The sequence below is a fragment of the Ailuropoda melanoleuca genome, chromosome 6 (genome assembly GCF_002007445.2).
Source record: "Ailuropoda melanoleuca isolate Jingjing chromosome 6, ASM200744v2, whole genome shotgun sequence".
Taxonomy (NCBI): Eukaryota; Metazoa; Chordata; class Mammalia; order Carnivora; family Ursidae; genus Ailuropoda; species Ailuropoda melanoleuca.
The window spans coordinates 5,942,163-5,966,527 of NC_048223.1; the positions used below are offsets into that span (position 1 = coordinate 5,942,163).

The window sequence follows — 24,365 nt, forward strand, 5'->3', positions numbered from 1 at the left end:
TTGTGCAGTAAGCAGTATATCCCATCTCTCTCCTTTCTGCTGCCAAGTTTTTTTCCCATTTAAGCCAACCAAGAAACTGTTCCACACAAATAAGCTAGAATTTGGGATTAGAATACTACTTGATGGAATCTTTCCAGAGAAGTCTTCATTGGTTTTTGATTGCCCACATTTATCCCACATATCACTTGCCCTGGCAATCAGAGTTAGTTTTTCAGTCAATATGAGTTTCAGTTCAATGCTCATATGACCCCTCCTTCTCTCTCTGTCTCTCATTTCTACACTTTACCCGCACCACTCTAATCAATTTATTCTTGGTATTGCATCACATCTTAGTTGAGAGACTCAAGAGGAATGTAATTCTAACAATTCTAACAATTTTATTTTCCCTAAACTAGGCAAGAATGAAGGACATGCCGATTTAAATTCTGATGCAGGAAGGGAAACATTGAAAGGAATGCAGCAATGAAGAAGGGAGATAACCAGTCTCTTCATAAAGAAGTCAGTACATCTGCCTGGATATGGTAGCCTTAGGCAGATGTTTAATAAGAGTTGTTGGTAGAGAAGAGATCACCATCTGGCATAAGATGCATCTTAGTATAATTAATTTCTCATTTAATAAGTGTTTCCAATTTTGCTGAACCACCTCTGAAGCCGAGGGAATATGGTTCTGTTGGGGGAATCGTGGATTTGCAAGAAACATCAGGTCCACCAGCTCTACTTAAAGCCTTTGTGGTTGTGCTTAGGTCACAAGGAACCAGTGGCCCAAACCTTTGTGTATTTCAAAGCACAAGTCAGCTCAAAGAGAACTTACCAAGGCTCCCATTTCTTGGTGACAGTCAGTCTAGATGTCCCCAAGTTCACGTTGGTGGTATAGGTTTTCATCATTTTGCCCGCAGAGGAGTCTCCTTTTTGGTAATATATTCTATTTTGCTAGAAAAATAATGTTTTAATTATTTGTTAAATTTAGTAGCAGCCAAGAACAGATATTCAACTTCCTGCCAGATAATAAGCAAAACATTCTACCTTTCAAACATAAACATTTTGTCAAGCCTAGGAGAAAGTCTGGAGGAAAGCAACCCTGGTTCACTTCAATTTCAATAGCTCTTGGGGCCACTTTTTATTTATTTATTTATTTATTTATTTATTTATTTATTTATTTATTTTTGCTGGTTTACTATTAAATAAATACACAAAGAAAGAACTAAAGAAATTTATAGATACAAGTGAAACTAGACAGTTTAAAGACCTTACCAGTAGAGACTGCCTAAGGAAAGCACTTACCCACTGGGACTACCACATATAACTAAGCTTTCGTCAATGTTGCCAACATGCAGTTTACTGGGTAGCAGCAAGGGAGAGGGCAACATAGGAGGTTTGGAAACAGATTGTAATGCCAGTCCTACCACTTACTCACCGCATGACCTTGGCCATGTAGCTTAACCTTCTTCAATTTCCTCAATTTCTCCTTGTAATACATAGATAGTATTATCTCTCCTTTGCGATTATTGTGAAGATTACAAATAATGTATACGTAATGCATATCATAGTTCTGGCTTGCAAGAGACCCTCAACGAATGGCAGCTATTAACATTGCAATGTAGAAAGCATAAAGTCCAAGAGAATTTTAACACTGAACATATTGCAGAAACAGACCATACAAGCTTTCCAAATTCAGTATTTAAGATTCTAAAATTAAGCTGGCATTGCACAAACTGATCACTCAATTTACCAACAAACTCTCTTTTTATATCTTACTAGTTTATTCTATTATGGTTTGAAAGCCAGAAAGTATTTTTTCTCTTTCTCATCATTTTGGTAACGTACTGCTTAAGTTCTTTTTTTAAAATCTAGAATTTTAAAGGCAAAACATTTTCAATATAAATAATGTAACAGAACTGATGCCCCCCTTCCTCTCACTGCCACCTGCATAGACTGCTTGGTCTCAGAGCCAAAGTTTGTCAGGACATTCCAAAGCAATAGACAGGAGAGGCACTTGTCCAGTCTTCCTAGACCTTCCATTTCATTTTAGTCCCCGAGTTCTAGCATCAGGTCTGCAGGGATTATCATACTTTTCCTGTGATGACGTTACCTAGACCTTTACCATCATATTTCATAAGCATTTATGGTGCTATAATCTCTAATTATGCACTGACTTCTTCCTGTTGAAGTTTCATTAGCATGAAGTGCTAAAGCAGGCTTTTCACACACAAAAACAGGGATTTTGCTATTTCTCAGCATAAGATTTTTTGGAGCTTCTCTCTCTCTTTCACACATACAAACACACACACATACACTGTTAGGGAATATGAATGCAGCCACAGTCCTTTATTATTTTCATCTAAATGGCATTCTGCTCTCCTCTTACTGGCTCACCTCTGTTTCCATTTGGATGCCTTCTAATGATGGCCCTGAGGCATTTTTTAAAAACTGGAATTTACCAAGAAGGTGGTAATATATTTGAATAATAATCTAGTGGCTATACTTCATCTGGAGGAGACAGTGAGGTATAATTATTGAATTCTGCCCTTTTTCTCAAAGTCTTTGCAATTTCGATGTAAACTGAGTCCCAAGAAGTACAGTTCAACACCAGCTAGTAGCAACCCATTAAATAGGTAGAAGACGAATTCTATTCTTCTCCTCCTGACCCACCCTGGCTATGTGCTTCTTCCCTTACAAACTATAGGAAAAATGCACTTGTTTTAACCATTTTGGAAACAGACATCTGCATCCCTCATGCTTTTTATTACCATTGTGTTACTCATTTCATTTAGCCCTCAAGGGACATTCCTCCCCCAAATTTCTGGGGGAGTATCAGCCCATTTTTCCCATTTGTTCTCGTAACATATAAACAAAGACAAGATCTTTTGAGGATCTTGCCATGGGCACATTTAACCAAGCCCGCTGTATCTCACATGTTCTGGTTGACCTACAGAAAGCCAAGCCCTGGGAGTGGTTGTGACAGTGAGTCTTGGCATGTAACTTTGGATGTGTTGAATCAATAAAGTTGACATAAGCTAAACTCCCATGAATAGGGAGTAAGATTGATCCAGGCCACATGTTAACTTATGCTTCAAGGTGTTACCTGCTATAGTTCTTAACTCTTTCATTTACTACTGTACAAATATAACTCTCAAAACCTCAACTTTCTATCCAGATATACTTGGATGTCAGGAATTGTCACACTTTCTGACCCGTCATTATTCACTTATGTTCTGTACATTCCCTACTAGCCCAGAGCAGCCATATACTGTCCCTCCCCCAGCAGGATATGTGGACAAAAGTGTCGTGACTTAGGTATAAGTTTTCCTCCATTACCAAGTTGCTCCTGTTTCCTGTGCCTTGCAATGGTTATCCGATTCTCCCTCTTGTCTTACCTTCTGCAGATACTGTTTGACTCACCTTTTAACCACTCCCTCCTTGTTCTTCCATCCGTATACATATATTCCATGCTTCAGTGGTTTTTAACCTTCTTGAGGTCATGAGCTAAATGGAGAAGCTGATGAAAGTTGAGGAATCCCTTTCCAGAAAAGTGCATGTGTGGATTTATGTTGGGTTCACAGCCTTCCCTGGATTCCTTGAATCATTGATTTCCCAGCCCCCTTGCTGGTTGTTTATGTACTGTGTGGCTTGCTTACCTGGTTCTAATATGAAGCCTTCCCCTGACCTCCCTTCTCCCCAGTCCCTGACCAGATCATCCAGCTTGCATGTTCCCCAAGCCTCGGAGCTGTTGTCTGCCTAGATGTGCAAAAATCATTCTCCTGATCCTTCAGGACTACTTCAGGGCCCAGGGTGCTAGCTCCTCGTGCTGGGCAGTAGCTTGCACTCCACAGCTTGGCAATGGCCTTGGTAAATGAAGTGTGCCTCCTATGCTTGGCTTCTGACTCCACATCTTAGTAACTATCTTTACTGCGTGGGGTAGGAAAGGCCTATTAATTGCTTGAGTTAGGAATCTCTTAATTCTTACAGGTTGTATTGATTTGAGATTCAAATATACCTCAGAGTCTGTATTCTTATCCCAGATAAAGTTGTGATCTGAAGATCTACTATCAAAAATGACTCTTCTATGAAACTTAAGCACTCTGCAATATCTGCTTGATAACAACTGCGAGACACATTTAATGTAATATAAAAACATTTCGCAGACGCAAAACTCAGTTTGGTGGATGTTATTAGTCTGTAGGTCCTATGCTTCAAACACAAAATTGAAATCTGTGGGAGTGAGGCAACTATCTTGGTAAAATACATTAGTTTAAGAAGATAACTATGTGTTTTGCCCCCAAGGATACTCTTGAACTCAAGCAAAATTATCTTTAACTCCAAAAAGATGGGTGCAGATTCTTAATTATATTATTTTGTGATTTGGGGCCCAAACTCACTTAATTGTTAATAAATGGAAGATCAGGGAAAGGGTCTGGGGGAATGAGCCAATCCATGCAAATATTTTCCAGGTATTGCCTTGTCATCAGGTAAAACTCTGTTAGGCTGCCTCAGGAAACCGTTTATAATGGGAGTGGGATTTGTCTAATGTGGGAATGAAAAGCACTCAGATTATGAAGGCAGCCCATTGTCTATGAAAAGTCCTTTTACCCAGCCAGAGGAAACCAGCATTTCATTCAGCAGTTGTCTCTGTCCTCAGCACACAGCATGTCTGAAACACTGCAGGGCCCAAGGCAAGCAAGGGCCTGTTTTCAGATTCTTCTTTATCTCTATGTAGCGTGCAGTGAGCTGTGAATTGGTGATCGCCGTAAAAACAAGCTCCGCTGGTTTCATGATTCTTCCTTGATTGTTGCTAATCAGCAATCCCACGCAACCTCATTAGACACCCTCTGTTCACGAACTTTTTTTGCCTTAGGTATAGCAACAGGATTTCTGTGGTATGTCTACCTTTGTGTCCCCTTCTCTGGCAAGGCTGCTAGAAGTTCAGTTCCATTGGATTTGCAAGACAACCATGGATCTTTTGTGCTTAGCTATCGTTAAAAATTTACATGCATTTCCTTGTTTGATACTATCCCAGTAGCCTTCTGCTCTACAGGCCTCATTAAGAAAAAGATGAATTCAGTATTTGATCTAACTCTAAACATATTGCTCATTTCACCCCCAGAAGATTCTTTTTTTTTTTTTTTAAGATTTTATTTATTTATTTGACACAGAGAGACAGCCAGCGAGAAAGGGAACACAAGCAGGGGGAGTGGGAGAGGAAGAAGCAGGCTCCTAGTGCAGAAGCCTGATGTGGGGCTCGATCCCAGGGGCTTAATCCCAGAACGCCGGGATCACACCCCGAGCCAAAGGCAGATGCTTAACGACTGTACCACCCAGGCGCCCCCCACCCCAGAAGATTCTTATAATGTTCTGACACATTAATTAATTAATTTCTTTCTAGAAATAGAGCTCAGTTTTTATCGATTTCTTTTGAGCAAATAGTAAACAATATAGCAATCATTCCAACAATAATACTAATTCAAATAATAGCAACAACAGTAATAGCAGCTAGCATTTATGGGGTGCTTTCTATGTTCCAGGTAGAAGCATTGTACACATATTGACACAGTTAATCCCACTCTATGAAGGAGGTGTAATTGTTATCGTCACCATTTTTCAGGTGAAGACTCTGAGACATGAATAAGTAATTATTATAAAGAGACAGAAGTCACCATGTGGGAACACAGGGTGAACAACCACATAGGAGGATGGACCTGAGCTGGTGTTGGTGTGAATGCCAAGATATTAAAGCCATTTAATATGAAAGAGGGGTCTTCGTGAAAAAATCCTGGCCTGGAAGCAGCACCAGGTTGTCAGCAAAACTCCTCATATTGAAATGGATATACCAACTGATGCAATTTTTTTTCTTACAAATTACAACTACAAGTCCTAAGATTTTAAACTCCCAAGAGTGGTCTTTCCTTCGTTCCTCTGAAGGTGAAACATTTGTTGAGTTTTTTATCTGTGGACATACTCAGGTGATAGATCCCGGTATTCCCACTTTCCTGCCTGCGTTGTACACAGACTTGCAACTGATGAGATCTCAGTTGAATACCAGCTGCTCTATTTACTAGTGAGTTACTTGGGCAAAAGATTTACCCTCCCTGAGTCTGTGTATCTCCAAAATGCAAATACTTTCTTCATTAGATTGTTGGAAGGATTGAATGAGGTGAAACATATGAAGTTACTCAATCTAAGCCATAGTTCCCTCATCTATAAAATGGAAATCACAATAGCACTCATTTTAGGGGGTCCTGTGATAGTTGAAGGAGATAATGTTTATAAATATGCTTACCATAATGCTTGACACATAGTGAATGCTCCATTGTAAGAATATAGGAAATAGTAAGTATTTGGAGCGCTGAATAAATATTGGAGCCCCTGACCCCCTTCTCCATTTCAAACTTGGGGATTAATATTTGGTCCTGCTTGCACCTGTTAATGATTATATTTTAATTTTAACTAGATTTCCATCTTTAGTGGCTATTAACCTACTTTTCTATATCTTTTTATATCTATTATGACTAAAAGTTTCACATATCACAGTACTCTTTGGAGCTAAGATTTCATTAGTGACGATTAAAGGAACTGAAAAGTAGGAGAAAGGGTTGAAATTCCCATTAGATCGTAAGAATTAGTCTTTCTCTCTCTCTTTTAAATAGGCTCACAGTAGTGGGATTCAAATTCCTGTTTCTGCCTCAGAAAAGAAAGAAAGAAAACAAAATAGAAGAGTATTTGCAAGTTACTTTTATCTTTAAGACTATCTCAAATTCACTTTCCTCTCAATATTAGGTATAAGAGAAAATTTCGCAAAGCCCACAGACTAATTCAATTCTGACAAGACTTTTCAGACTAAATTGCAAAGTAATTTAAGATCTCCTTTCAAAGAAAATGCACACATAATTCATAACAAACCTCCTTTAACTCTTCTTCCCTTTTAACCGATTTTAAACTCAGGGCTCTCTTTGTCACCTTAAAGTTGGAACTTAATGGAGCAGAGCCACTTAGGAATCTGTCAAAGGCTTTATTCCGTGCTGAAATTTGTAACTATTCTTGATGTCATTATCAGCCCAGCTCCAACCTAAATCATCGGTGCCTTCATTGTGCCCCCGTTGTAGGACGGTACTGCTTCTTACTAAGTGCTTAGCCATTTCCAATGGCAGGATTTGGGTTAGCACAGAAAGCCAAGCACCCAACATTCCTTTCCTGGTATTCCTGGAGGAAGTTGGAAAATAGGAAGTGAATCAATAGCTCTTGGGGTGAGAGGTCCCTAGAGGCCATCTTATCCAACATGCAGTGCTTGGATTTTCTCCATAGCACCCTGGAAAGTAACTCTTTCATTCTATTCTTAAGTATTTCCAACAACTAAGTATTCTTAAGTATTTCCTCACTACCCTTTCCTACAGCCCATTTCCTTTTGTGTCAGATCTAAAATTTAGGAAATTTTGGAATCAAATATAAATCTGAAATCTTTCTCCCTATGATGTTTTTACTTTTGGACTTTATCTTGCCTCTGGAAGCCCCCAAAATGAGGCCAGTCCTTCCTCTGCATGACTACATTGCAAATGCTCACTGAAGCTATTTCTACTAAATTCATCTATCCTTTAAATTCTCCTCCTTCCTTCCATTTTCCTCTTTACCACCCTACTCCTTCTCCTGTGGTCTGCTGTGGTTTGTCAGGTCTCATTCAAATGATGGCATCTAGACTGATGAAGAGAGGCCTGGTCTGCCCCAGCCATTGAGGAATACATACAGTGGGACCATGCTATCTCCTATCCAACTTCTTCTGCTGTTATTGACATAGACTTCATAGGAAATATTCCATACTACAGCTCTCCCCGACCCCAAGGCCTCCAACGGCTGCCCTTTCACCCCTAGAAGACTATCCTAAGACCTCAAAATGGCCTGAAGGCTTCCATAAGACCTGGCCCCAGTCCTACCTCCAGCCCTGTCTCCCACCATTCTCCCCTTGCTCATTTCCCTCCAGCCAACATTGCCTCCTTGCAGCAACTCAGATCCACTGAGCAAGCTCTGCTTCCGGGTCTAGAAAACTCTCTCCAGTTCTTTTGATTCAGGACTCCACTTAATAATCTTTCTCAGAAAAGCCTTTTCTGACTACCCCAACTAAAGCAGTTTCCCTATCACTCTCTATCCCATCCCCTCATGATGCTTTATGTTTCTTTTCAACCTCTGTCATTAAATCATGTATTTATCTGCTTAGCTATTCTTCATGTTTTTCTTTCTCCACTGGAATGTAAGAAACATGAGGTTAGAAGCTTTGTAGTGTTCCCTTCTAGATCTTTAGTGCCTAGAGCAATATCTGCACATTGTAAGTGATTAAGAAGTATTTGATGATGGAGTGAATCAGTAAATTAAGCATGAGACTGTATTATTCTGGGGGCAGCTATGACAGACCAACTCATACTTCGCACAGAATTCCCCTTGTCTTTTTCTTTTGTACCAGATGTCAAAATGGCAAAATGATATTTGTCAAGGATTTGGAAAATCACACCTTGGTATGAATTTAGATTCTCAGGGAGCAGTCATTAACTAAATGGTCCTCCAGAGGCTGAAAGAGTTATTAATGTGCCCTCTGCAAACACGACTCTCTACCCTGCAGGGTTGTTGGCCCTTGGGAAGGTGAAACCTGATGGTTCTAACTCAGGTTCAGTGAACCTCTGGCCAGAACCTCTTATTATTAAGAGGCAGCTCTTCTAACCTCCTAGGGTGCCTGGAATGCCCCCAATTCCCGAAGTCATTATGTTTTACAGTGGGTCCTCTTGACAGAGCTTCATTGGCCTTTGGCAGAACATAAGCCAGAATAATGGGCAGGCAGATGCCAGAATGAATTCCAATGTGTACACACAATTCTTGGCCCCATAAAATCAATTTCTTATTCATAATTAAGCAACTTCTTGAGAAAGGGCAGGTTGGTACAGTTATTAAAAGATAAATAATAGATAAGGATCCACTTGTGGTTTTTTAAGGACCAAAAAATTTTAAACACAAAATAGCATTGTAATTAGTTTTCCTCTACTTTGTTTCTTACCTGTGACACTCAGGGCCAACTAAACAGAGGAGCTTTTACAAATTTTCATTGCCCCTCTATGTTGTATTTCTCCTTAAAAATGTATCTTTAAGAGCAGAATGACAAAGCAACTCTAGATAGGGAGAAAAAATCTAGAAGCACCCTGATGTAAAGGTCACAAGCTGTGTCATCCTGTGGGCCTTTTCCTGTTTGCCAAGTTGGGTTTAGGGAGCAAAGCTGAAAACAAAAGCTGATAAATGGTTCCATACTAAAAAGAGCAGCGGCTTTTCCCAGCAGTTAAGGCCACACCTCCCAACTAGCTTAACTGGCAACAGAATTAGCCTTATTTCCTTCAACCTCCCCACAATCTCGTTCACCTCATATTGGTATATAAAAGGAGTGGGGAAGGATGGGGTTGTTCTTGGAGAGACTACAGTGTTTGAGGTGTGAGGCTGTTCCGTCTGCCCATCGGGGTGCTTCCTCTATCCTAAGTCAAGTGGAAGGGACTCCACTGGAAGGAATCACCCAAAGGCTGAGGCTACCTGCAAGAAGAGGCCTTGTCAGCTCATTTCCCAGTGGAGAAAACTACAGAGGGGCAAAGGCCCTCCCAAAACAGAGTAAAGGAAGGAAGTTCTTGGATGTGGTTCTTGGAGTGGGAGTACACAAGAACATGGGCACTGGCCTAGAGATCTCTAAAAGGAATCAGCTGTAATGGTCTGTGTCAGCAGGACCTGATGGCTCCCTGGTTTGGTGTGTTTAGGAAGTGGCCAAGGTGAACCCACCTGGCACAGTGGCCCATGGCCCAATTAAGGGGATTGGAGGTCAAAGGAAGGATGAGAGCCATGACGCTGCCCAAATGGCCTCGGATCCAAGCCACAGAAAAGGGCTGGGAAGGTACATAGCTGGCAGGGCAGAGGGAAAATTGGTCCCTATGAGGGGATTCTCAGAAAAATAGATGTGCTACCATGTCAGCAGAGGTCTCTAAGAGAGGGATTGAGCAGAAAGCTTGGTCCCTCATCCCTCTTCTATGCCTCCAACACCAGGGGGCACTGGCGCCCAGAAGAGAGTTGGAGGCACACCCTTCTACCTCTCCCCCCTTCCCAGTCATCCTGCCTGCTGCTCTGTAATCTGCAGGGGGAAGAAGAATCCTGCTTGGAAGATTTAGTTTTTAAGCAAGACTGTACCAAGTCTTAATAACGGAAAGGAATTGAATAATGGAATTTGGCTAAGACATCATTAATGGAGCTACATACCCACACAAAGGATTTGATGTAATACAGCTGGAAGCAGTAATTGGGAAAAAAAATAAACTACTTCATATATATATCCCAACTAATCAGGAATTCTATAATTAACTGGTGTCAGCAGTTAGAAATTTTTTGTTAGGGATTAAAGATTTGGCAGAGAAAATGGTAGGTCCTTTGGTACATCTTTGGCTATAGTAGTCATTTTTCTCATTTTTTTCTTTAATGATTACATTAAAAAATATTCTGAAAGGGATACAATGTATTTGTTTAATATTTTCCTTGTGAAAGTTTTTGAGTGACATTAATTTCTTGTTAACAAAAGAATTGAGACTATACTGGGGGCTAGGAGAAGCAGGTTGTCCCAGTCAGGCACCCAGGACGGAGAGTAGACTGTGGGAGCTGGGAGGACCAATGGAAGAATAGCTCCGTTGTTGGGTAGTTTAAGTGAATAAGTGTGAGGCAAAATATTTTAGCAGTAGCAGTGAAAAATAACAAAGTGGATGGTGTTAGAAACCAGGTGATCTTGAGAAAGATTGTAAGAACCAGGAGAGAGAAGACTGGGTAAGATCCAAAATGGGAAGGAGGCCAGAGTCATGAGTCCTGGAGGGGATGGCATTGGTGGCAGTAATGGTAGTACCATTTATAGAACACTTTCCCTGAATTATATCATTTTCACTTGCAGCATAATTGCAATACCTTCTCTTCATCCTCCTTTTCTTCTTCTTGCTCTCTCCTCCTTCTTCATCCCTAGCATTTATGGAGCTAATGGTGTCATACACCATTCCACAAAAAACAATTTGTAAGATCAAATGGTCCCTTACACTCTGTGATCCTAGACCATTGACCAGTCCAGTCAAGGTGAAAGAGAGACAGGTGATGACATCTCAGTTCTGTTTCAGTTGAGGTGATGATTGGACATCTAGTTTGAGATACTCATTTTAGAAGTAAACCAAACTCTCAGTTCAAAAGAGAGAAAAAGAGAGAGAAAGGAAGGGGGAGGGGCAGGAGGAAAAACGGGTTATTTGAAGAAGGGTGATTTACTTAAGAAATGCTTATCTACTTCTTACAACGTTACATGGGCCATTTCAAGTGCTTTATAAACATTAATTCATGGAATTCTTGTAGCAACTTATGTGATAGTTATTATTGTTATCATCCTCATTTTATAGGAAACTGAGGTGCATATAAATTAAGTAACTTGTTCAAGGTCACACAGGCAGTAAGTGGCAGAACTGAGATTTTGAACCCAGATCCCAGATTCAGATTCTATGCCCTTAATACTACCTAAGCTGCCAGGTGAGTTCCCTGAAGGAACATCATAAAGATTAAATAATGGGTTGTTGAGAGACACCAGAGTTGCAGTCCTGTCTGTGAATCTTAAATGGAACAGTGAGCAACATGATCCTTATTCATGTTGCTTTCGTCAAAGGAATTTAGGATATTTCATCCATTTCAAAATTTTTGAATAAAAGATGCTGCACACATTTGTTTCTGAGAAAGGATACAATATACTATCATCAAACTCGTTTTTGCTGAATAATCTATTCCTGAATAGAATGAATCAATAACCTGGACTTATTTCCAACTTATGAGATGAATATTTAAGCACCACTATGTATTTCTGCTCATATCATTTTCAAGGATATTGGTTTCATCTAACTCAAATATTCTTTCCAGAAATATGGGGATCATAGATCCATCTTTACCAACTTGTGTTATAAACAGTGCCTCTTCAGAGTAGTGCCCCAGAGAACAAACACCACACAGGTTAGCAGAAGTCTAATTCTTCTTCTCCTCTCTCCTTTCCAATGTTTGCATCTACAAATGGTCCAAGCATGTCCCTCAGTGCAGGGGAGGAAATGTTTTCTTTTTAAGTCCAAAGGGCTGAAACTGCTGGAACATGCTATTTCTTCCTCTCTTGGGTTGAAGTTGGAAAGGTCTACATATGCTACTCAAACCCTTGTTTGTTTCCAGAAAGCACCTTCTGCAGCTTCTGCCCTACAATCCATAGGCTTAGTGTTGTAGCTGAAAACCAGACCCCAAAGAGATGCCTCCCTCACCAGGATTTAGAGACCAGAGGAAGAACTTCCTAAAATCCTGGCAGTCAGGGGAGATGCAACCTCCCCTACTTTTCTTACCTGCTCTCTTTACCGCACCCCTCACCAGAAGCCAGGGGGCTTTGCCTACAGAACATCCAGTAGGGGTGCCACTTAACTAGGGCTGATGCAACTTAAGCTTGGGCTCCTCACCTGTTCTTGTCCTGAGACAGATCCCTACCCAGACTGCCGAGGATGTCCCTTTCTTTGTGGATCCGTGGAGTGAAGAGCTCTGCAATGAACAGAACAGTTTTTTAGCCTCACTTCAATGGCCATGTCCTACCTGAGATCTTTCTGTTCCCATGCAAAAGTGACTAGTTCTTTGCAGTAACCCGGAAGCTTGGTGTGCCAGAAGGGGAGCCACCCCCCATTTCTGTGTAGTTGGAGCTGGGGCCTGCCTCAGCCACTGCACTCTGTTCTCTGTCATTGTGAGGCTTGTGGAAGTTCTTAGCAGAATGGTGATGATGGTGGTGATGATCGTCAGCATTCAGTGAGTGTTTACTTTTCATGCACATAATCAGCACTCAATGAATGGCCCTACAGTCCACAAGATAAATATACAGGTTTTAAATGTACCTCATATCCTCATGCATTTCTGGGAGATAAGTACTATTAATATTTCCATTTTACAGACTTTGAAACTGAGTCTGAGCATGATGAAATAACTTGCCCAAGGCCATGGAGCCAATAAGGGTCAGATCTCCGAAGCTCAAGAGTTTCAAGCGTCACCTTCAGTTTGGGTTGATGAACTTAAAAGCCCCCACAGTCTAAATATATAAAGTCATTGCTTAATAAAGGAAATCTTGTAGATGATAATTCATTTCAAGACTAGCTTTTGCAGACCTCCTTCTTTCCTTTCTACTTTCCAGTCATCCTGCCTTTATTTCATTCACCTTTATTTGGCCTGCCACGTGCCAAGTACCAGTGTGTGTCCTAGGCATACAAAGAGGACCAAGACCCAGACCAGGCCCAGCAAAGCTCAAATCCAGGAGCCAGGCCTGGAAGCAGATTCCCATGAGAAGCCCCAAGTCTTGCCACCTAGTGAGATGAGGAAGAGGGTGCTGTCACCCCATACAGTCCAATCTGCTATCCTTGCACACAGGAAGGTGCTGCCCATGTTCCATCCAGGGATGAAATAAAGGTTCCGGTACCTGGACTTCTGCATTTACAATTGGCGCAGCACTTACTCAGCCAGCCTGATTTGGGTTCCTGTTTTTCCAGTTTTCCTCCCAACAAGATCACTTTCTGAAGGAAGAAACAAAAAATCTGCATTTTGAACTCCATAGCTCTATGATCTTAAGTTCTCTGACTCTTAGTTTCTTTGTTTTATAGAAAAAGAAAAGATAGATAAAGAGGGATAAAAATACCTGCCCTGTTTACCTGGAAAAAATGTTATAGGATCAAATGAAGTTATAATGCAGGCCTAAAGAGGACAAAATACTATGTAAATGTGAGGACTTTTGCATATGTTTAACGTGAAATTTAAAGCTAAGTGACACCATCTACCTATCTCTACCTCCAGAGGTGCCCACATACATGGTCCCTGTGTTCCAGCCATAACTATATAGTTCTGCTTTGAAGTGTCCTCAACTCATCTGCCTTCTTGCCTTTGCTTACACTCTTTCTACTGCCTGAAGTACCCTCTTCCCATCACTGTTGATTTGCTTCCTTCCTCAAATGCCATCTCCTCTCATCTAAAATAATGACTCTTGCCTCATTTGCACCATTAAATATTACATATCTCTCAAAAAATCACACAACACCATGACTAGAGCTAGTTATCATCTACATCCTAGGGCCCTGTGCCTAGATTCGTCTTGTATATGTTCAACCAAATGTTTGTTGACTCAAATTCTGCTTCTCTTCTCTATGCCCTTTCCTGCCTGCCCCTGACACCCTACGACTAATGTACCACCAGGTCCTTAGTGGGTTCCCAGTGCTTACATCCTGCAGAGCTCTAGGGGCAGTATATTCAACAGACAAATCATAAGTCAAGGGAAGTTAAGCTTTTCCCTTAAGTTAAACATCAGGGAAGAAATATATGAAGTTTGCCTGTACCCTATTGGGTGGGGATCAGAACGCAGGAAGAGAATGTCTCCCAGAATGCAGACTGAGAACCAGGGGGGTTACCCAGATGATTGTAGGTGACACAAAGGTGAACTTTTCATCAAATGTAATAGTTACATAATCTCATAGGTATTAAGAAGAAAGAAAATTAGCACATCCAAGCTATGACTTCAAAAACATTCTTTAATAAAAGCTCTTGCATTTGAATAAAAATGAGTTGATTTAAAGAAAAACATTACGTTAATAATGGAAGTAACATTACATAATGATAAGGCCAAATGATGTGATAATGGCACTCCAAGGTCAAGAAGTGTAAGGACAGGGGCGCCTGGGTGGCACAGCGGTTAAGCGTCTGCCTTCGGCTCAGGGCGTGATCCTGGCGTTACGGGATCGAGCCCCCACATCAGGCTCCTCTGCTATGAGCCTGCTTCTTCCTCTCCCACCCCCTGCTTGTGTTCCCTCTCGCTGGCTGTCTCTATCTCTGTCAAATAAATAAATAAAATCTTTAAAAAAAAAAAAAAAAGAAGTGTAAGGACAGAGAAAATACTTTCTGGAGGGTGGAGGTGGAAATAGGGATGAAGAGGTACCAGTTCTATGGATCAGATCTATTGGTAGCCTCAGGAATTAACAGAATTATTCACAGAGCTGTGTTACTATGCAAAACTCTTTTTTTGAAAAGCAGAATGCAAATAGAATGTTTTCTTATCATGATGTTCCTTCATTGGAATGAAGAAATATGCTGGTGAATGTCAACTCACACAACAAGCTTTGCAGAGTTGGGCACCAACTTTCATAATGGCCATGGGGTTATACACCCATTCTCAGGACTGTCAGATACAAAGGACCTAAGTATGGGTTTGCTTTTCCATTTTTTTCTGCAAAACACAACACTTTACAAAAAGAAAACACTTCAAAGGCAATCCTTTTCTCACATACATTTCAAGGGCTCCATTTGAGATCCACATTCATCTTCCTTATCCAATTACATGATCAAAGTAGAAGTGTTTGGCCTACTTTAGGGGTTTGAAGACATCAGGGAAAAACTAAGAGCATTGAAAACTACCTTTTTTAAGCCACACATCTTCCTATAGAATAACTGGAATTTCCCCAACCCCCATAACTAGTCTCTAGATACAGAAAGTCAAATCAGAGAGTTAACATGCTCTAATCATCCAAACCATGAAAGATTCAGTTACATTTCTATAAAACCCAATCTAATCTCATCGGTGTGTCTAGTGTACTTATTGCTCTCTATACTGCTACAAAGTCCCTTCCAGAACCTATTATAAAACTCTTGATTTTCCTGATTAGTTTTAAAGACCTCATAATTACAATAAAAACTATTAAAAAAAATAAAATGTTACTTCACTTGTCTCCCCACAGCTACTGGTTCTAGCACATCTGTTCATTTTAATGCTACAATATGGAGTTCATAATTCCTAAAATAGGATGTACCTTGTCCTTCATATTAATGCTCTGGGATTTGAGGCCCTGGCTAAAAAAAAAAAAAAAAAAAAAAAAAGCAAATGTGGCGTACTCAAAAATATTTAAGTGAACAGACTGCCTATTGGTGGATTGATTTTTCTCTATGGAAATAAATCTGTTGGCAGCCACCAGAATTGGGGTATAAAACATGACCTTGGGCAGCTGCTGCCGTTTGTTTCGGTGGGAAAATGAGGGTTTGGCTCTCCCCAGGGGTTAATACTATGATGTTCTAAGCATTGTCTGGGCTCTGTTTCTGAAGGGTTACACTGGAGAGGAGGAATGCTTTGTGGTTTATGACAAGATCACAGCAGAATATTTTGTGCACGCTGTGATTTGTATTGCCCATTTGTGCATAGGCCATAAAAGTGCACTTTTTATCAGGAGCATTTGTGAATATATAACAGCACTGAAGACATATGGCCACTAAATAATTCACAGTTATCTATCTCCTCAGCAGATTCCTTATACACCTACCATGTTTTAATGCCTAGTTTGCTCAGAAACAATATTCTTTATGACCCTTCCAATATAAAAATGTTTACTGACTGGCAGCAATATATGGATACCATGGGATTGGGCTGTAAGGAAAGGAAAATCTCTCTACTTTCTCTACCTCTCCCTGTCCTCATCTGTTTCTCCTGAACTCTTCCAACCAGGACCTAAACTCATGGGAGAAGGTACCCTCCTCAAATGTGGGTGCTAGCTTCTGACTTCTGGTATTTGGGCTATAAGAGAGAAGTCACTGACTAACATTCACCCTCTTTTCTTTCCAGTTCTATATCCATTTACAGCCCCAAGGAGAATCCAAACGCATTTGATGCTGCAGCGTTCTTCCAGTCCGTGGGGAATTTCCTGGGGATCTTCGCCGGCTCATTTGCAATGGGGTCTGCATATGCCGTTGTCACCGCACTGATATCCTTTGTATGTGTGCGTGGAAAGCTGGGGACTGTTAAGAGCATCAATGTGGAATGTATCTGAGGATGCACAACCTCCAGGCCAAGAAAGAAGTGTCTAGACAGTCTAGTTTAAGTGTGATACAATGCCACTGGAGCCATCTTAGTTCTGAGTCGTCCTTGAGGCATAGATTGGTAGCAGTGGCAGAGGGGACCAGGGTCTTTTTTGGCCCAAGGCCTATTCTAGCACTACTGATACTATCTGACCCCAAGATAGCAACAGTCTTAAAAAACTGCCATGTAGGAAAATAGGTGAGCATGGGACATCAGGATTGCCTATATTAGGATCAAGAGGAAGAACTGAAGTTCCAAGGTCAGGAATAAGACAGGATTAACTGGGAGTGATTAACTGGGTATTCTCTTCTTCCTTTTCAAACTTCTTTCAACCACTAGCTCATAGGACTGGCCAACTCAAAGATCACTGTGGGTTTAAACAAATGTTCTTAGCGATTTTATAGAAAGGGATGTGCAAGCAGGGCAGAAATGACATGTTTGCCATATCTGGGCAGTTGTGTCATCTCATTCCCTCTTTTGCAACAGTGCAGTGAGAGAATGGGCAGAGTTCCTAGAGAATTTAAGCCAGGGAATGAAGCTGGTCTAATGAGCTGTTCAGTCAGAGCAGTTGGATGGGGCAAAAGTAAGTCAGAGTTGAGGGAGAAAGCCAGAAAGCCAATGTCAAGTGTGAGGGCTTAACAGAGGCCACAAAAAGAGGCAGAACAAAAGATCAAGGACCAAAGACCTTGGGGAAAAGAGAAAGAAGAAGGGTGCAAGATATGTCAGGGATCTAGCAAAGAAAGCAACACATTGGGTACTTTTTCGTGGGGACTGACCCAGTGAATCTCTATTCACGGAGCAGCTGCTAAAAAGCTAGTTTCTACTAAGGCTTTCTAACATGAGTCAGAAGATGAATAAAATATGGGTTCTGCCTTCAATTAGTAACAAACTTAGAAAGACAAGTTCTACAATAAGTGTTCTATCCAGCTTATTAGGACTCAAAAATTCAAATGTGGATGTGTTCATTGTTTCTGAAATAGTCCAATAGACTCTTGACCAGCCTTATAATTCTAAAAAATAATGTGAAAAGCAATATTTACATGCAGAGAGGGATGTAGGCTTGGCCTGAAGTATAGATAGTATATAGATAAAGGCTATGTGATAAGTGATTCAGGAGAAAACCAGCATTCATTAGAATGTGGGGATGGGACTGAGAGGACTAGAGGGCTCAGGCTGGTAAGCAGTGGAAGATGAGGAGACACAGGTGAGTTGGACTCACCCTGTGGAGTCTCTTGGAGTGTTATTCTAAGGAGTCTGAGCTTTTGTCTGTAGTCTGCAATTAGCTACTGAAGGTTTCTCCTCAAGAGAGTGACATGCTGAAAGTCCTGTTTTTAAACAATAAATGAGGAACTGGTTCATAGGATGAGTCAAAAAAGGATTAGAATCAAGAGAAACTGTGATGATGAACTATGGAAGAAACATAAAGGAGAATAATGTTTAGAAGAATCTCTAGGATTTAATGATTGGAAGAGGAGAGATTCAAAGGCCACTCCAGAATTTTGTCCTGGAAACCCTAGAAAGCGTCAACTCCTTTGACAAAGAAATAAAGTAACTCAGAAAAGGCAGGGCTGATCTCTAATAAAAATAATGATTAATAATCTAATGATTAATATCAGTACTCATGATACGTAAGGCCTTTACTATTTGTTTTACACGCTATACCTCATTGACCCTGACAATGACCATATCATGCAGATATTATTTTTATTGGATACTGAAGCTTAGAAAGGGTAAGGTATTACCCAGCATCATACAGCTTGTAAGTGTAAGAGCCAAACTTCAAACCCGGAGCTTGAAACCAAGAGACAGACCATACTTTTGATCTTTATTGCCTCTTGATTATTAAGGGGAATTATGATGGAGGCCACGTGTTGTTTTACATAAGTAATGGTAATGATGATAGCGACATTTCCTGAATGCCTAGCATGTGCCAAGGCCTTTGTATGTATCTCCTCATTTGAATCAACCCTGTAAGATAGGCTATTATTATTCTCAGTCTACACATGAGGAAACTGAGGCTCAAGAAGGTTAAGTAGCTACTCTGGGTAACATATCAGTAATAGCCAACACAATTATTATTATTATTAGTGTAACATTTGTTAAGAACTTTACCATTTGCCAGCCATTGTCATTAGCATTTTACCAATGGATTTTCTCATATAGCTTTTTTAAAAACACTGGAAGGAAGATACTGTTATTATCTCAATTTTACAGCTAAAGAAACTGACACATAAAGGTTAAACAACTTGTCTAAAGCCATACAGCTGAGACATTTCAGGGCTGGGATTTTAAACCCACACTTTTTGGCTCCAGAGCCTGCTCTAGGTGGAAAAGATGAAATTGGAACACTTTTCTGCTTGATGTGAAGGGAATGTATGGACACATAAGTAAGCAAGTTGGTAGGAAAAGCAAAAAAAAAAAAAAAAAAAAAAAAAAAAAAAAACTCCTAGAGATTAGAAGTCTGCCATGAGATTGGATCAGACCTGGAAAAAATGGTGGAGAGAGAGAAGGGACAAGGGCCCAGTCTCAGTGGAGGATCTCTCACGCTGCACCTGCCTCTCACAAACTCAGGCTGCGAAGGAGACAGGTGCACAGCCGTTAACTCCACCATAATGAGCATTGATACCTTGTCCATAATGAGGTGATACTCCTCAGGGTGTAGGCCCCTGGGCTCTATGCTAGCTTGGTTCTTGACTCAAAACTAAACTACTTTCTGGAAAAGGTTGAAAGAGATGAGTGTCCTATGTCCACTTGCTATTCTGTTACTCAAAGTGGCCTAAGCCTTCTCCACAACAAATTAAAAGAGGGAATTCAGAGGAACAAACCCCACTAAAAGCAAAGCCTGTCCTCCGAGTAATAAGAGGGAATGCTGAAAGGGTCAAAGGGCATCCTATGTTTTCTCCCAGATAAAGAATTGTTTCCAGATGCTTACTGAATCTATGTCCGAGAAAGATGTATTACAAAACAAATTAATTTAAATCACATTAATAGAAAAGCGTACATATTCCTTGTTGCATATCTGGTACTCTTTTGAGTGCTTAACACATAATAACTGGTGCATATACCTAGGAGGTAGGTTGCATGATTACCTCCATTTTCAGACAGGGAAACCAAGGCACGAAGTGGTCAAGGGACACGTTGAAGCTGATACGGAAAAGTAGGACTGGCTTCCAGAGGCTACATTCCCAACCTTGATGTCATTCCACTTCTTGGCATTTTGTGCTTTCTAAAATTTTGCAAAACATTTTACAGATACTTCATCTCATTTTACTCTCCACGCTTGGGTGAGTAGGTATTATTCTCATTGACAATTCACATAGGATAGAAATGAGGCTCAGAGAGGTTAATATATTGCTCAGAAATCACACAGCCAGTGACTAGCAGAGCCAAGACTCAGACCTGGATCTTCCCCAGGGGTCAAGCTTTTTGCTTCCCTGCCCTACTGCTAAACATTTCTTAATATAGAATCTCTTTAGATTTTTGTCCTGAAGCATAAAATTCAACATAACATCTCCTTATTTGTCAGGGCATTTTATTTCTTTTTTCTTTTTCTTTCTTTCTTTCTTTCTTTCTTTCTTTCTTTCTTTCTTTCTTTCTTTCTTTCTTTCCTTCTTTTTTTTTTTTTGCATAACTGTGGGCACAGTTGCAATGTAACCCTTTTCCATCAATTACATATTCCTAATCATCTTCCCATAACCCATTCTCTGCATGATTTGGATCACTCTGCCTTTGCTCTATGTGCAATTTATAGGCTATTGACCATGTGTCATCCCAGCCAAAATGAACCATTGCCTGCCAAAGGGCTGCTTGCCTGACCTAGAAATAATATACCTTTTCCTCTAACCTACTTATACTAAGATGGCGTGGGTAGCTTCCCTATCACTGAACATAAATGTTCCTCCTCATCCTATTTCCATCCCCAAGAGAGGAGTTTTTAAGGTGATCTGTCCACAGACTATCACTCCCCAGGGAGCAGTGGCCTCGTTTGACGCTCACCCACTTGCAGCACGTCACCTAGCCTCGCTGTCCATGGCTTTGTTTTCCCTGATCTGCTGCCATCATTCCCTGACGCCCCAAGGGCCAACACCAGATTCAAGAGGTTTTGTACCCACGGTTAGCTGATTTTATCTTCTTACTTAGTAAGACACCTTTTTAAAATCTGAACACAGGTTTGCATTTTTACTGGAGTGTTCAGCTCCCAACGGAGCATGGAATTCATGCTGGCCTTCAAAGCCATCTCAATGAAAGGTACAGCCTTCCAGTCAGGTCTGAAATCAGTTCTCTTACTCTAGAACTGTCTCAACTAGGTTAGGTTTCCTCAGCCAAGGAGGAGAGTTAGCTGTAAAAGCATTTGTTGTTTCCCTTAACATGTCTTTGTCACTTGACCAAATTTACCAAACTCTGTGAGTTCCCTATGCTGGAAACCGGCCTGTTTTTCCTCCTGTCTTGGAGCGCCTTCCTGTCTGCAGAGGCTGCCGGCCTGACAGGTCAGTGCTTCACTGGGCGCGGCACACGTGGACGTGTGAGCCGTGTGGTGCTCCCAGAACGACCCCTTCCTGACGCAGCAGGACGTGAAATGGACTCTCTCGTATAGGGGTTTGTGTCTGAATCAGCCTTTCCTGGGTACCCTGAGGAGAAAAAAAATAATCACTTATCCATTTTGTACACAACAGCTTAACGGAAAGTCTCCAAAATGACATTTCCTCTTCTCTCCTTGCTGGTCAGGAGGGGATGTTAAAATCAACAAATGGCTGATTTATAGAGGTGATGGATGACTTTACAAATGGAAGTCTACTCTGGGTGAGAAGGGACGCACAGCTGCCTTGCAGAAAAGGGTGGTGGTTTTCCGTTGGCTGCTAATGGCAAGTACCCTTGGAAGCAGCCTTTCTGGGGTGTGCACATTTCCACACACATCAGTGTTGAGAATCCTTGCGTACAAATAACAAAGAGCTAATGTGGCGGTGCCACAGTTTAATATCTCTTATCATAGAAAGTCTATAGATAGAATCTCTGAGGTGGAGCAGTTAATAGAGAAAGGGGCAGTCCCTAATGTCCCAAGGGCCATGGATCCTGTGATCTGGACTCAGCAATTAGATTGCCTTTCTGCAACAGCGAGGATTTGTGCTTGGATAGCTGCAACGATTGGGTGCTTTTCTGTATAGAAGAATCACTGTAGCTCTGAGCAAAATGTCAAAGCTGTTTCTCTCCTTTGGCCTAGTTCCCTGCTTCTCCCAGGTTTCAATCCTGGATCCCTTGCTGCTGGCTACTGTCATCTTAATTGACATTCAAGGGGTGAGACTCACCTCCCCTGCCTCCCAAGTATTAACTAGTAATGAGGCATGATTCTCTGGGTATTTGCATTTTGTTAGGTGGTCCGTTAAGTCTAAATAATAATAATAGAAGTCAACAGATATTGAAGGTGTACCATGAGCCAAGTGCCAGATAACCGCATTTCATGGACGTTCTTATTAATTCACAGAAAGACTCAAAGTTAGGGCCTACACCCAGGACCCTAAGCCAACAGCAAGTGGTGGAGCTGGGATTTAAAACTAGGAGATCTGGGGCGCCTGGGTGGCACAGTGGTTGGGCGTCTGCCTTCAGCTCAGGGCGTGATCCTGGTGTTATGGGATTGAGCCCCACATCAGGCTCCTCTGCTATGAGCCTGCTTCTTTCCTCCCCCACTCCCCCTGCTTGTGTTCCCTCTCTCGCTGGCTGTCTCTATCTCTGTTGAATAAATAAATAAAATCTTTAAAAAATAAATAAATAAATAAATAAATAAATAAATAAATAAAACTAGGAGATCTGATTCCAAAGCTGGGCTCTTGAGAACCAAGCATTGCTGTCTTGAATGCAACTATGTCTATGGACTATCAGGCAAGCCCTCATGAGGAGGAAGATACTTGGGGTCTCAGGAGCCTGCCTGGTCCACTTGCTCATAGACTGGTTTTGGCCCTCCTGTGAAAACCATGGCAAATCTTTCTTGTAATGATAACCTGTCCTACTGCAGAGTCACAGGGATCAAGCTATTCCCAGAGGCCTGGAAGGCATCTGTTGCTGATGCGGAAAGCTTCCTGCCAGTTCTTAGGATACTATATTAAGGCTACGATACCAGAGTGCACCCTAAGGGGAACTTGTATCCAAATCATTGCAATACAATGTCTGTTATGTTAGTTCCTTCCCTTGTTATTAGGTAGGTTGCTGAAGAGCTTAATCATTCCAGAGAAAAAGAACTGTCCCTTAAATGAAATAATGAAGGTAAAAAAAATTGTATCAGCCATTCAAAATAATTTTGGTTCCCTTTCCTCCAGATTCTATGCCTTTTCAGCACTCAACATTTGTAAAATAATGTAGGTAATGTTAACAATAAGAATACATATTTGACCTTCTAGAAAGGTAAAGAAGTATCTTAACTCACCTGATATTTTTTAGTCTATCTTTGAACATTATAATAAACACACACACACACACCAATACCTAAAAATTGTTTATTTTTATGTGTTAAAATTCTTTCTATTTCCTGGTCCATTTCAGCAAGATCTTGTTCTATTAACTATTTAAAGATTACAGTCCATGTGTAAATTGCTAGTTTATCTGTACCTTGCTCTTTTGCCACCCTTTTCAACCTGATATCCTTATTGGATGCCATGCAGACCTCCTCTAGGGAGCAAGCATCATGAGATGGGTGAATATAGGTGTGGGCCTCAGTAGCAGAAAGACCAAAGTCCATGGCTGCACCCAAGGGCACACTCACTCCAGAGCAGTACTTCAGATTAAGCAATGTGCCCTTTAGGCATTTGATACAAACCAAACTCTAGGTGTAAGCCTATTCTACTGCCAAATACCAAGCCTGCTTTGTCTAAATTACTTGTGTTTGTTTGTTTATTATTTAATCTTTGCCTATTTCCAAATTGGATTTGAGACAACTCATAACATGAGCCATGCATATCATGGGACCATTTAGTTGAGAGTAAATACTCAAGTGTTTTGGGATAGTTTTTCTGCAAAATTAGACAGCTGTTCATTGCTGTGGTTTGGCAATAAATATAGCTCTGAGCTTTCTGGCAGCCAAAGTCAAAAGGGAAACATGATGAGTTATATAGGAATAATACAGCATTATAAAAGGAAATCATACTTATTTATAAAAATGGGCAAACTTCTTTTTTGGTACTAAAATTTTAGGGGAATTTATCACATGTATCCTTGTATAAGGGACCTTTGAACACTGTAATGGGCAATATCTTTAATAATAGTTTTAGGGAAGATGGAGATACACTCTTCATGAAGTCATCTCTCATATTAACCTTCAAAGAAATCTGAGGGAGTAGCACCAAATCATAATTATCTATGGGCATCTCTGATAATGATAAAATCCTTTTAGTTCTAATCCACAGCTAGACTAGATATTGCAAAGCTAAAATCTAGAAAACTTTTTAAAAAGTGCTTAGCAAATGAATGT

At 40.8% G+C, this 24,365-nt stretch overlaps 1 protein-coding gene across 1 annotated transcript in view; it reads left to right on the forward strand.

Annotated features, from left to right (window-relative positions):
- Positions 1 to 24,365, forward strand: part of SLC9A9 (solute carrier family 9 member A9) — a 482,912-nt gene that overhangs the window by 176,402 nt on the left and 282,145 nt on the right. Inside the window, exons 7-8 of the mRNA XM_034661809.1 lie at positions 16,676 to 16,814; positions 21,291 to 21,396. Of these exons, the coding sequence (XP_034517700.1) occupies positions 16,676 to 16,814; positions 21,291 to 21,396 (245 nt within the window). The remainder of the gene's footprint in view (positions 1 to 16,675; positions 16,815 to 21,290; positions 21,397 to 24,365) is intronic.